General features: G+C 44.8%; 2 protein-coding genes across 5 annotated transcripts in view; one reads left to right on the top strand and one right to left on the bottom strand.

Moving 5' to 3' along the window:
* Window positions 1-14506, bottom strand: part of TBXAS1 (thromboxane A synthase 1) — a gene marked incomplete at its 3' end in the record, with an annotated part of 154446 nt that overhangs the window by 75817 nt on the left and 64123 nt on the right. For 2 of the 3 annotated variants that reach the window (XM_081244942.1, XM_081244941.1), the window contains exon 4: window positions 8238-8334. In XM_081244942.1, coding sequence (XP_081101068.1) covers window positions 8238-8334 — 97 coding nt within the window. Of the gene's footprint in view, window positions 1-6332; window positions 6387-8237; window positions 8335-14506 lie in introns of those variants that run through there. The other variant, XM_081244943.1, reaches the window with a different exon arrangement.
* Window positions 1-14506, top strand: part of KDM7A (lysine demethylase 7A) — a 273273-nt gene that overhangs the window by 212914 nt on the left and 45853 nt on the right. The window lies entirely within an intron of this gene.

Below are 14506 nucleotides of genomic sequence, written 5' to 3'. Positions count from 1 at the left end.
ACTCTGGTTCAAGTCACCCGTGACCAATAATTAGGAGACTTCTCTTGCAAGGATGTAGAGAATATAAAGGCTCGTGGACGATGATCTCTAGATCCATGGCCGAGGACCCACCGGGAGCAGATGGGGAAGCGCCGCTGGCCCAATTCTATCTTGTTACTCTGTGGTCATCACTGTAAATAACTCAGCGGCTTCTGTGTGTTCTGCAGCCCCCCTGCAGAGCGGGGGCTCCCGGAGGACCCAACAGCAGGCTTCTTGGAGGTGGGCTCGTCTTTCCTGGGATCGAGTTTCATGTCTGAACTATTTGGCAAGGGGTTTTGTGTGGCTGGATTGGTTACGTTGGGCCAGGGGTTGACAGACTCGTGTCTGGGTCTTTGGGATATGCCTGGGGGTTGGGGGGAGGAGAGGGAAAGGGGAAAAAGAGAGTCCTTCAGAAACGTGCCCCAACAGAGCTGTTCCCGGAGAACTCCTCCTGTCGTGATGTTTCTTTCACACATTCATTCACTTATTCTTCTCATTCAGCGAATCTTTGCTGAATGTCTAATATATACGAGAAGTTGGCTCTACGGTGCTGAATAAAGAAGACATTGCATTGGTCCTCAATGGGTTGATAGTCTAGTGGGGAAGCAGACAGTTACCTCCTAAACTAACAAATAGCTGTCATTACCTTTCATGGGAAAGTGGGTGTCATGAAGTGGGGGAGAGAGAGCAGCGAGGCGAGAAGATGATAGGGGATTAAAGGGCCAGGAAGCCTTCTCTGAGGAAGAGACAGTCCAGCTGAGTCTGGAAGCACACAGAAAAAGAGGTCTCCTCATGCCTTCTCCCCAGGCCATTCTCTCCTTTCCTAAGACCACCTACTCCCACCAAACCGTCAAAACTGGGGGCCCTCACAGCTGTTCAGAGCCCTGAGCCCCGGGGCTGCAGGGTGAGGGGAAGTAGGGGGACTGGAGGATAAAGCATTCTTCAGAACTGCCTGTGATACACGGTTCTGCTATTTCTTTTCACTGTTTTAATTATAGTTGAAACATGAAGCCAGCCACCGTAACTCAAAAGCCTTGTAAAAACTCCTGTTCAGAGGAAAATGATAATTTTCTGATAAAATATGAACACTCAAAATAAGCTATAATACATAGCTGCAAAGTATCTGGGGGGATTTAATTATATATTAGAACCAAGTTGCTGGGATATTTTTTCTGCAGAGGAATACCTCTCTATATTTAGAATAAAATTCTTTAGGAGTGCCATGGTCCCTATACAGAATTGTGGTTTTATGGAATTTTTAGAACGTTAACCCATTTGTTTGGGTTCCAGAATCAAAGGAGGAAATGGTACATTTTGTGTACTGGCAAACGCCAGTCCTGTGCCACACTACCTGTCATAAAGCATTTCACTCCACGGAAAGCTGGGTGGTGGCTTATGGGCTTTTGATGGAACAGAAGAAATTGGAGATAAGAGTCAAGGTTGACTGGATTTTGTGTCTGTCCTTTAGACCTAAGGATTGGCTCCATGATAGTTTTTATCTTGCCCTTGGAGGACAAATCCAGCCCTTGTGCAATATGTCAGCATTGTCTCCCTCACCAGCTTGCCATGACAATACTCTCCCTTCAGCCTACAGCTTCCATTAGAATTCTTCATTCTCTGATGGAAGATTTCAGAGGCATTGGTTAGAGTAACCAATCTATTTTCATTTCTAGATACGGTACTGGAAGAGGGAAAGTGGCAAATTGGTCACTTCAGAAGAGTAGTCGGATGGTGAGGGGACAGTCTGACAGATTTTAGAATGCGTAGCTGGAAAGAGAAGGCTTGGAAGATCAGATTGTGGTCCTTAGTCTGTACTTAAAGAATATCTATTGAATGCATATTACATGGAAGAGAAGATTTGGCTCTTTTTTTTGACCCTGGGTGGTAGAATTAGGTTCAATAGTGGGAGCTATGGGGAAAATTCCAGCTCCTCTAAAGGAGAACTTCCCAGTAGTCTAAATAACTAACAAAAATAACCTCCCTTGAGCGATGAGCCCCTATCACTAGAGCCTGTACCCCGCTTCTCGGAAATTCTGAACAGGAGGTTTGAATGATCTGTGGGCAGCCCATCCTGGGATGAGAAGCTCCCAGCTCAGGCTTCAGGGTTTCCAGTGCACAGCACAATGTTTCACATAAAACAATGAGACCTGCCTCAAAACACACAGGAGTCAGGCAAATGAGGTTGCACACCTGGGTTTCTGATTCTCTGTAGGCTGTTCGGTCTTTAAGTAAGAACTTTTGCCTCTTGGAGCTGTGGACCCATTATGTGAGTTGACCCTTCTCCAATAAAGATGTTAAAAAAAAAAAAAGGAGGGACTTCCCTCGTGGCACAGTGGTTAAGAATCCACATGCCAATGCAGGGGACACGGGTTCGAGCCCTTGGCCAGGAAGATCCCACATGCCATGGAGCAACTAAGCCCGTGCGCCACAACTACTGAGCCTGCGCTCTAGAGCCTGCGAGCCACAACTACTGAGCCCGCGTGCCACAACTACTGAAGCCCGCGTGCCTGGAGCCCGTGCTCTGCAACAAGAGAAGCCACTGCAATGAGAAGCCCGCGCACCGCAACGAAGAGTAGCCCCCGCTCGCCGCAACTAGAGAAAGCCCGCGTGCAGCCACGAAGACCCAACTCAGCCAAAAATAAATAAATAAGTAAATTTATTTAAAAAAAAAGAAATGCAAAGCTGAAAAAAGTAGTCAGGTTTTGACTGCAGTGACGAGAGCTTCCCTAAGTTATGGGCCAAACCATTCTCACTTAAACTTGAATCTCCGTGCACCCATTTGAAAACCAGAATGTTTTCTTTTACTCGATGTTTTATTTAAGAGAAAGGGGACCAGAAACTCTAGATTAGCTAGTTCTCAAAAGCTGTTGGTGGAGAGGGACTTGTTGCAGGTGTGGGCGAGGCACATTTGTGGCTAACTTCCTGAGACCCCTCTGTCCCTTGTGGATAGCAGCGGGCAGGTCCCTGGGGGCCCAGCACGGGTGGCCCGATCCGTCTGGAGCCCCGGGTGGAGTCTGCCTGGCTCCCGAGCTCTGTGACCAGCCACGCTCCTGCCCCTGGGATGGGGCACTGCTGCAGACACAGGGGCTAATAAGGTTTCCAGTGCCGTATTTGCCTCAGAACTTTAGCAGTCTTTGCCAGTGCCGAGCGCCGAGTGCTTTCACAGGAACTCGTCCTATGGTTCCGACATCCGTGTGCTGAGAGGGTGAAAGTAGCCTTGGAGAGGCTGTACCTGCGGAGCCAGGCCCTGGGGGTCCTGAATAAAACCACTCCCCAAATCTATCACGTGGCTTTAGATGTGAGTCGATGGTGTGAACCTGTGCCTGGAGAGTTGACCCGCATGTTGCCTGTGAGGCCCTGAGGGCTGGCACCTCACCCCACACACGGGTGACCACCACCACCTTCCACTCTACGCCACAAACATGTGATGGAACCTGGCATGGGCATGCCTGCTGCCTGACCTGCTCGCCACGCTCATCTCCGACCAGGGCTCAGAGCTCCTGGCAGCAGGTTTAGTGATCAAACACACCCTCTCCATTCCCGTATCCAACTAGACCAACCCAACATGGGCCAAAGGCCTCCCTACCTCTTAGCACCCTTCCCACGGCTTCCCCAACTCTGGGCCTTAATGACAGGCCAGGAGTACAGCGTTCTCCTGCTGGTTAGGACCTTTTCTGCTGAATCAAGTGGAACCAGCTCCAGTTTCCGCAGATAACAAAAAAGAGCTGCCCGCATGGCCTCATTGAGTACCCGATAGCAAGAGGAGCTAATTAAAAATACCTGCATAAAAATAGCCAAGTCCAGAGGTGCTGGGGCAACTGAGGTTCTCTCCGCGCTAAGGAGACTGACTGGGGTTTACAGATAAACTGTGGTTGCACCACTGGAAGCAACTTGAGGAAGTGTTGAGGGCAGTGATAGAGGCCCAAGGGGTCCATTCGGAAAATGGGCAAGAGAAAGCAGTCACGTTCCATGGAACTGAGCGCCTGGAAAATGTGAATGGGAAAACGCGATATAGGAACTGCCACCCTGGGTCCAAGCCGTAGAGTCTGTTCAGCCCGGTGTTCTTGAGTTGGAAAAAAATATATCATTGAACAATTTTTGAATTCAAGTATTTGCTCAATGCTGACTTATGTCAGGGAGTTCCCTGTGGTGTCGTCCCAAGTCCAGCCAGTGTGCTCTGTCAGTCCCTCATGGGATGCCTACAGGTCACACCAAATTTCAGAGCTAAACCCAGCTTCCCCATCCCGGCCACTCTCCATAGGCTGTCAAGGGCACACATAAGTCAAGCCTGGATTTGTGAGCAGAGGTGGGTTCTTACAGCTGGAAAATGAAATCATGCGTTATTTAAGTTCCTTTTCACTTCATGTATCAAACTAATATGCTGAGGTATTTTCTGTATCACAAGGGACCATTTGGTAGAAGCTTGCATGGAGTAAGCGTTTAATGTTTACTGAATGAATGTATAATAAAGCTGAATCGCTGAACACTTAAGTAAACATGGCTTATTAGAAGGAAGGTGGCATGGTGTCAGGAAGAAAAAATCATGCCTCGCTAATCTCCTTGAGTTCTTTGAGCAGATAAATAGGCATATGGATGAGAGGGAACCACAGAACCCAATTTAATTTGACTTTCAAAACCTGTGAGAAAATCCCACTCTAAAGTTTGTTTTTGAAGGTTGAGTCACTAAGCATTGTTTCATCATGAATATGGGATTAGCTTAAAGACCATAAACAAAGCTAAAGATAAGTGGCTACATTCCCAGATGGAAAATTATAAACATTGGGGTTTCCTAGAGATCTCATCTTTGATGGATCTTTTTACATGTTTGTGAATGACCTACAAGAGGATGTACATATTGAATCTCCAGGTACTACCTAGTTCTTCTGGGGAGAATGTCAATTTGATGGAGAGTCAATTCTGCTTGAACAAGAATATATCGGATACTGAGTAGTCGCCATGTGTTTGGGCCCTGGGGTATAAAAAGAGAAGGACAAGGCTTAAAGTTAATCAAGTTAGGGTGAAAGCCGTGCACTCATTCATGGTAAATAGTAGAAGGCACGATGGGAGCGATTGTGAAAACGAGTGATGCAGATGATCAATGCTGTTAGCGTTCAGAGAAGGGGAAAAGTAAATGAGGGTTGAGGTAGGGAAAGCTTCATCGGGGGAGCAGAATTTGAGGAGAATCTGGAAGAATACCAAGGGTTTGGATGGGTGTAGGAGAGGTGGAGAATCTTCTTGTTAATAGCAGCTAATGCACGGTGAAAACTTGTCTCGCCTGCATGTAAAGCAGGACTTATACACATAATCTCATTTAGCCTTACAACAGCCTAGTAAGGCAGAGCATATCCCTGTTTTCCAAAGGAAGAATGAGAGACTTAAAGAAGTAATTTGCTCAAGTTCACATTGCTAGTAAATATAAGACCCACTGCTGTGCTGTCTCCAATTCTAGTGGAGGTGTCAGCATGAGCAAAGGCACTGGGGCAGGGCCTTTGGAGAGGTTGCAGAGAGAATGGAGAGGCTGCTCCAGCTGGGGTGACTGCTTGTACTGGGGAGCAGTGAGAGCTGAGGTGGGAGCATATGTAATGGATCTAAATTATAGGGGCCCTTAAATCTCACCTGAGGAACTTGAACTTTGTCTTGAGGACACTGTGTTGAGTGAAAGCAGGAAGTTAGAACCACATTCTGGAGGTTGGGGCCTAGAGATCTTAGTCAGGGGGTGGGGAAAAATAGGGAGGGTAGACACATGGTTTGGAGGAGAAATGGACTGAAACTGGGCAGCTTGATTTGGTCCCCACTGCTTGAACGTGTATTTTGAGTATGTGTCTGCCCCTAGGACATCAATCAGAGAGCAGCCCTATTCCAGATCAGCTCGAGGGGTCTTATACCTTGGTTACTTCTTGGATGTCATGTGAACATGACAGTATGGAGACACATGGCTGACGTGTCCCATCTCACTGCTCAGAGGCTCAGCCGTGGCCAAGAGCCGTGGCAGCCCTTGGAGTGCTTCCCATGCCTGCCAGGACGCGGCTTGGCGGTCAGGGCCCTTGACTCACTGGCTTCCTCTGTTTCTCTAATCAACCTTCCTTGCTGAGTCTGGGGGAGCAGCAATCTATGACTGCCTTTAACCATCAGACTCAGGCTCTAAAATCCCAAGGCCACAAAAACCTTCAGGGGACTTTGAACAGGGGGGTGACAACAGAGTATTTGGGGAGAGAATCAAATGGAGGCAGAGAAGTGGCTAAGCTTCTGCATTTCCTTCAGCCATTCTGAGGTGATGGAGGAGTTAGCAGGCCAGGCGATCACCCCCTCCCAGATCACCTCCTTCTAGTGGCCATGTGGTACCTGGAAGTGTGCATGGTGCTCTGGGGCTGGAAGATGAGTGTGTTTTGGGCGAGTAACAATTACTCGATGAAACCTTGATAATCCAGAGATGTCACCTAGGCAGCTGTTACAATAGTGACGGTAGAAAGAGCCCTGGACTTGAGTTGAGAGATGGCACCTAAACCCTATTAGTCTTCCTCCTGTTAGTCATGTGACCAGGGTTGTCACTTAACCTGAGCCTTAGTATCTTTGTCAGTAAAATACAGATGATAATTGTACCAGTCTCATAAGTTCCTGTGAAATTTAATGAGAAAAAAAAAGCAAAAACAAAAAAACACTCTGGACAGCTCAACCAGTACAGAAAGCTAGGTGGCTGCTGCTAATTTCTTTAGGACTCAGTCCCAGGCACCTTACGTCTAATAAGCCTTTCCTGGTTCCCATCCTGGATGGTGCAGTGTTTTCCATGCTCACCATACCGTATTGTACTGGTCTCTTTCCTCTCTGCCTCTGTCACTAGACTATAAGCTCCTCAAGGACGAGACTGAGTTTTCTATCACTTTCTAATCATTACCTAGACAATGCCTGGTATATATGGCAAGTGTGCAGAAGTTTGTCAAATAACGAACAAAAGAGTGCATACATTGCTTACTACTCCTGTAAGGATGGAAGATGAGTTTAATTTGCCCCCCCCCAAAAAAAGGTTGGCACATAGTGATTCTCTGAATTCTCACAAGCAACTATTTATTAACTCACTTTAGACTTTTTCCAAAAATCAACATGAAAGTTATTGATCATCTCTGCTAGAATTCGCATCTCCTCATTTTTGGAAAATACGGACAGCACTGAGCTTTGCCGTTTTCTGTCACCTCTTCCATTCTTTGGGATTTCTCATCAAAGATAAAAAGCAGGATATGTGCTTTCAAAAAAAGATGGCAGGGGCTTCCCTGGTGGCGCAGTGGTTGAGAGTCCGCCTGCCGATGCAGGGGACACGGGTTCGTGCCCTGGTCCGGGAAGATCCCACATGCCGCAGAGCGGCTGGGCCCGTGAGCCATGGCCGCTGAGCCTGCGCGTCTGGAGCCTGTGCTCCACAACGGGAGAGGCCACAACAGTGAGAGGCCCGCGTACCACAAAAAAAAAAAAAAAAAAAAAAAAAAAGATGGCGTATGTACATCCTTTAGTGTGTTAGAGACTTGATACTTGGGGATGAATTTCCCTCGTAATGTTACTTGTCTTCTTTTTCCAGCCTTAAGATGTTTATACTCTCTGGGAAGGATGTAAGCATGGGAAGCTTGATATTTTGCATTCCCTCTGATATTTATTAACCTTGCTCGGTCTTCCTCGGTCACTTGACTGAGGTCACTTGACCCTCTGGATTCCTCTAGCTTTGAACACAGCTTTAAAAAACCTCCCGGTTTTAGAATTTTATTAGCCCCAACTCCTCTTGAGCTTTAGCTTTCTTGAAGCGTTTCTTAAATGTAAATGCCATTCTTTTGTAGCAGTCCTATACATCTCTTTTGAAAACTCAAATTCACTGGGGAGCACAGTTTTTTTTTTTTTTTTTTTTTTTTTTTTGCTGTACGCGGGCCTCTCACTGCTGTGGCCTCTCCCGTTGCGGAGCACAGGCTCCGGATACACAGGCTCCGCGGCCATGGCTCGTGGGCCCAGCCGCTGCGCGGCATGTGGGATCTTCCGGGATAGGGGCACGAACCCGTGTCCCCTGCATCGGCAGGCGGACTCTCAACCACTGCGCCACCAGGGAAGCCCGGGAGCACAGTTTTGAGTTGAACTGATCTAAACCCTACAAAAGGCCCAGTCACATCCCTGTTAGATGTGGTGTGCTGTCCTTGCATCTTAGAATGATTCCCCATCCATCCATATGAAGAAAGAAAATTACATACCATTCTGTTGGTGAAGTTACTGAACTTCTCAACCAATACCTGCTTGATCATGTCTGGGTCAGAGATAACAATAAACATCTGACGACCAAGATAGTACCTGGGAGGAATAAGAAAATTACTTTAAAATGTGTTGTATTTATCTGCCCTCTTCTCCTTTCCAAAAAGAATTCACAGTGGCTTAGAATGAAGGATAAAAGATAAATAGGATGGGCTTCCCTGGTGGCGCAGTGGTTGAGAGTCCGCCTGCCGATGCAGGGGACACAGGTTCGTGCCCCGGTCTGGGAGGATCCCACATGCCACGGAGCGGCTAGGCCCGTGAGCCATGACCCCTGAGCCTGTGTGTCCGGAGCCTGTGCTCCGCAATGGGGGAGGCCACAGCAGTGAGAGGCCCGCGTACCGCAAAAAAAAAAAAAAAAAAAGAAAAAGATAAATAGGAGGTAAAGGTGTGGAGAAGCTGAGGAAATGCATGGCTAAGCTTGAGGAAGACCAGAGCTGTGATGATCTAACATCAAATTTCATTCCACAAACATTTATGGAATCCTGCCTTGTACCAGTCCCTGGAGACTCTGGGATGGATAAGATACAGTCTTTACCCCCAAGGAGCTCATACCTTGATAGGGAAGACAGATCTATAAATTTAAACACAATAATAAGGAATTCATAAGATCCCACAGTAAGACCAAGGAGGAAAATGGCAGAGGTCAGTGTTGTCCACGTCTTCCAAAACGAGAGAGATAGGCATTCTAGCAAGAGAAGATGAGTAACTTGTATACTCGTTCTTGGAAAGAGTCTAAAGTGAATTAATAAACACCTGTGAGAATTCAGGAATGATTAAACCTGCTGGGGAAGGGTTGAGCATATGGTTGCTACACCTACATGTGAAAGAGCTCAAGAGATACTTATGACACTAATGAAGAAATGGAGGAAAGGCTTAGCCAGTCAGTGGTGGTGGTGAATTCCCACGGGAAGCTGCGCTTAAGGACATGTTATGTTTATTAAAGTGCTGGGGGCACAAAAGCATGCGGACCCAGTCACAGCCTCCAAGGGTCTCACAGTCTGGTGGCAGTGACAATTAGGTAATCACCATATACTGTGACCTCTGGCAAGCATGGGTGACATTGGAGACACACCCAACTCAACCCCTGGAGAAGAGAGAATGAAGTCTTCCTAGAGGTGGTGCTTCCTAAAGTGAGTTCTGAAAGATGCGCAAGAGTTACTCCAGGAAGGTGGGTGGCAAAGGTGAGTGAGGGTGTACCAGGGAGACGAATCAGTTGTGCAATTATCCAGGGACAAGACTGCTTGGCTACCAACTGTAGAAAGCAAACTAGAGTGATGACAAGTGGGCCCACTGCATAATGCCATGTTTTTAGTCCTGTATATGGAATTATATTTTCAGGCTGTAACGTGATCGCTGGCATATCCAGCTCAGAGCCGTAAGGAACAAAGTCACAAAGTTTACTTTGATTTCTTAGTTACTTAAAACTTCTCATGAGCTAAAAGTGTCTTTAATGTTTTAATTCTTCCCCTTCTCACTAACGAGGGGAAAAAAAATATTTGTCTGGCGCATGTCAGGCACTCAGAAATATTCATGTGAGTGATCATATTTCCTAAAACGGTTAGAGAAACCTTTGGGACACAGGAATTCAACAGATGTGGTAGAAGAAAGAATACTAACTAGTTTTTAAAAATTGGTTTTAGCCAAGAAGACCAAAAATAACCCAATAAGACCATAAACCAATGCTTTTGTAAACTTTATGGGGCGTGTCATGGAATTTTTTGAGAATTGAGTGAAAGCTGTGGACATTCTCCTAAGAAAAATGGACACTCACAGCATTTTAAGATAAAATTTGAGGGGCTCTTGGACCCTTGAAGCCCACTCTAGAGCAATGCTTCTCAAACTTAAAATGTCACCTGGGTTTGAAGAAACAATAGCTGAAAATGTCTCCAATTTTGCAAAAGGCAAAAACTCACAGATTCAAGAAGCTGAGTGAACCCCAGGTAGGAGGAACACAGAGAAATTCATGCCAAGACACATATAACTAAACTTCTGAAAACTAAAAAATAGAAAAAATCTTGAAAGCAGCCAGAGAAAAAAATAACCTATCATTTATAGGGAGCACCAATTAAAGGAGAGCAGATTTCTCCTCAGAAACCATGGAGGCCAGAAGGAAGTGACACATTTTTCAAATGCTGAAAGAAGAAAACTCTCCACCACAAGTTCTACATGTGGTGAAAATATCCTTCTGGAAAGGTGAGAAAATAACAATATTTTCAGATGAAGGAAAACTAAGATAATTTGTCACAAACAGATTTACCCTTCGAGAGAGGCTAAAGGGGACTTCTCTGATGGTGCAGTGGTTAAGAACCTGCCTGCCAATGCAGTGGACACGGGTTTGCTCCCCGGTCCGGGAAGATCCCACTTGCTGAGCAACTAAGCCTGCGCACCACAACTGTTGAGCCCACGCGCCGCAACTACTGAAGCCTGCGCACTTAGAGCCTATGCTCTGCAACAAGAGAAGCCACCGCCATGAAAAGCCCACACGCCGCAAGGAAGAGTAGCCCCCGCTCGCTGCAACTAGAGAAAGCCCGCGTTCAGCAACAAAGACCCAATGCAGCCAAAAAGAAAACAACAACAACAACAACAAAAACCAACCCCCCCCCAAAACCAAAAAGAATGGCTCAAGGAAATTCTCCAAACAGAAGGAAAATGATAACAGAAGAAATCTTGGAACTTCAGAAAGGAAAGGAAAGGAGAACAATGGAGTGGGTAAACATTATGTTTCTTAAATTTGATGATTGAAGCAAAATTATAACACCATCTGTTATGGTGTTCAATATATTTAGAGAAAATACTTAAGATAATTATATTTTAAAACTAAGAGGATAAAGGGATCAAAATGAAAATATGTTTTCCTCACGTTACTCAGAGTGGTAAAGCATTGATACCAGTAGATAGTGATAAATTAAGCATGTACATTTATGTAACCACTAAGAAAATTATACTATAAAAAGTGATCTACAAAAGATTTTTTGGAATAAGTCATGATAGAATTTTTTTTTTTTAATTTGGCCAATACATTGGCCAAAAAATGAACCTCACACCTTATATAAAAAATCAACTCAAAATGGATCACGAGCTTAAATGTAAAACAAAACTTTTAGAAAAATTAGGAGAAAATCTTTGGGATCTAGGACTAGGCAAACAGTTTTTAGACTTGACACCAAAAGTACAATCTATAAGCGACATAAATCAATAAATTGGATGTCATTAAAAAAACGCTCTTTGAAAGACCTGCTAAGAAGATGAAGACAGTCAACAGATTGGAATAAAATATTTGCAAACCATACATCTGACAAAGGACTCACATCTAGAATATATAAAGAACTTTCAAAACTCAACAGTTGGGGCTTCCCTTGTGGCGCAGTGGTTGAGAGTCCACCTGCCGATGCAGGGGACACGGGTTACACGGGTTCATGCCCCGGTCCAGGAAGATCCCACATGCCACGGAGCGGCTGGGCCTGTGAGCCATGGACGCTGAGCCTGCGTGTCCGGAGCCTGTGCTCCGCGACGGGAGAGGCCACAACAGTGAGAGGCCCGCATACCGCAAACAAACAAACAAAAAACTCAACAGTTAAAAAACAAAAAATTCAGTTAAAAAATGGGCAAAAGACATGAACAAACATTTCACTGAAAAGGATACATGGATGCCAAGTAAGCACATGAAAAGATGTTCAACATCATTAGGCCATTAAAGAAATGCAAATCAAACCACAATGAGATCTCACTATACATCTCTCAAAATGGCTAAAACTTTTTAAAAATAGCATTAAATGCTACTGAGCATGTGGAGAAACTGAATCATTCATACATTGATGACATGAACATAAAACATTACAGTCACTTTGGAAAATAGTTTGGCAGTTGCTTATAAAACTAAACATGTATTTACCGTATGACCCAGCAATAGTGCTCTTGGGCATTTGTCCTGAAGAAATGAAAACTTATGTTCTCATAAAACATGCACATGAATATTCATAGCACCTTTATTAGTAATAAACAAAAACTGAAAACAGCTCAAATGTTCTTCAGCTGGTGATGGTAAAACAAACTGTGATACATCCATACAATGGAATACTATGTAGCAATAAAAAAAAACTCAAGCTATTGAAGCATGCAATGATTTGGATAGATCTCAAGGGAATTATGTGTGTGAAAAAAGCCAGTCTAGAAAGCTTGCATATTATATGATTTCATTTATATAACATTTTTGAAATAACAAAATTATAGAGATTGGGAAGAGATTAGTAGGTTCCAGAGGATAGGGATGTGTGTGTGTGTGTGTGTGTGTGTGTGTGTGTGTGTGTGTGTGTGATGGGGTGGTATGGCTATAAAAGGTAAAACTAGAGAGCCTTGTGGTGATGGAACAGTTTTGTATCTTAGCTGTGCGGTAGTGCTTACACAAACCTACACGTGATAAAACTGCATAGAACTCTACACACACACACAGACACACACATACACAAGTGCATGTAAATCTGATAAAATCTGAATAGGTATTATGGTTTGTACCAATGTCAATTTCCTGGTTTTGATAATGTACTACAGTTATGCAGGAGGTTACCATTGGGGGAAACTGGGAAAATGGTACACAGGATCTCTGTACTTTCTTTGCAACTTCCTGTAAATCTATAATTATCTCAAATTTTTTAAATGGTTATTTTTTTAAGATTGATTTATGACTTATTTATTTATTTAATTTATTTTTGGCTGCGTCGGGTCTTGGTTGCGGTACACAGTATCTTTCATTGCAGCGCACGGGCTTCTCTCTAGTTGTGGCGTGTGTGTCTTCTCTAGTTGTGGCATGTGGGTCTTCTCTAGTTGTGGCTCACAGGCTCCAGGGCACGGGGCTCTGTAGCTTATGGCACATAGGCTCTCTCGTTGAGGCGCGCGGGCTCAGTAGTTGTGGCACACAGGCTTAGTTGCCCTGCAGCACGTGGGATCTTAGTTCCCTGACCAGGGATCGAACCCGCGTCCCCTGCATTGTAAAGCAGATTCTTTACCACTGCACCACCAGGGAAGCCCCCAAATTTATAATGTATAAAAGTCACCTGGGAGCTGACTAAACTATAGAGTCACAGCTCTCCTCCTCACTGGAGCAGATATAGTAGGCCTGGGAGGGGCCTAGGAATCTGCATTTTAACAGGCTCTCCAGATTCTGATGCAAGGTGACTACTCCCACATTTCAAGAAACACTGTCCTAGGGCAGTTGTTTTCAGCCTCAACGACTGATCAAAACCACCTGCCAAGCATTCAGAAAATAATGATGTCTGGACCTAGCCAGACCGACCTGACCAGAATCTCTGGGGTGGGACCCAGTCCCCTCTAAATTTAATAAGCTCTCCAGGAGATTCTGATTGATTGATAGTAACCAGACTGGGGGACCCACAAACCCCATGTTAAAAACCCTGCTTTATATTTAACTAAAATTCACACCCATTCTCATTTCCTTAAATTCTTAGATCTAGAAGGAAACATTTACATTGGGATGCACACATACTTTGGTAATATATTTGTACTGATTTAGTTATTACCAAGATAATTTTTTTTGTTTTTCAGAAAAAACAAAATAATACTTCTACATTCAAATGAAAGTTGTCCTTCCAAGTAGGCACCTTGGGAGTCTTTGTGCTTTTTTCTAGTAATATTGCTAATGCTAAAAACAATTTTGTCACAATTTCTTTAGAATTGCTTCAGAGCTGGTTTATGAACCTCGTGAGAAAACTGGCCCCATTTTACATGTAAATTGTGTAATCTTGTGAATTTATATTTACACAAATACTCTTCTGCAATTTGAGGAGCTCCTGGAAAGATCTTGAACAGAGAAACATGTAAATGAAGTTGGTTTTTCCTTTTGGGTGCCTGGATGGCTCCACTGTTTTTGTCTGTCCAGCCCTCCCTGAAGAATCACCCTCTCCCGTTCCATGCAGTGCTGGAGGAGCTGTCGACGATAGCACCCTGTCCCTCTGGTCAGGGGGATGGACTCACCATCCAGGCATGGCTGATCATGGTATCTCATCTCCTTGGCAACAGTGACTGGTCCACAGGGTGGACACACATGACTGAGTCAGTGCCAGTCAGAATCCTTCACTGGATGTATATACATGGAAACTGAATGAGGAAAGCTCTGTTTTTCTCCTGGATATGCTAAACTGGGAATATATGAATCCAGAGCTGTTGGTGGCCATCTTTTACCACATGGTGGGAACTG

This window comes from Mesoplodon bidens (genome assembly GCF_964165515.1).
Source record: "Mesoplodon bidens genome assembly, chromosome: 9".
In the NCBI taxonomy this organism is placed as follows: Eukaryota; Metazoa; Chordata; class Mammalia; order Artiodactyla; family Ziphiidae; genus Mesoplodon; species Mesoplodon bidens.
This window is presented reverse-complemented; position numbering and strand designations above follow the sequence as displayed.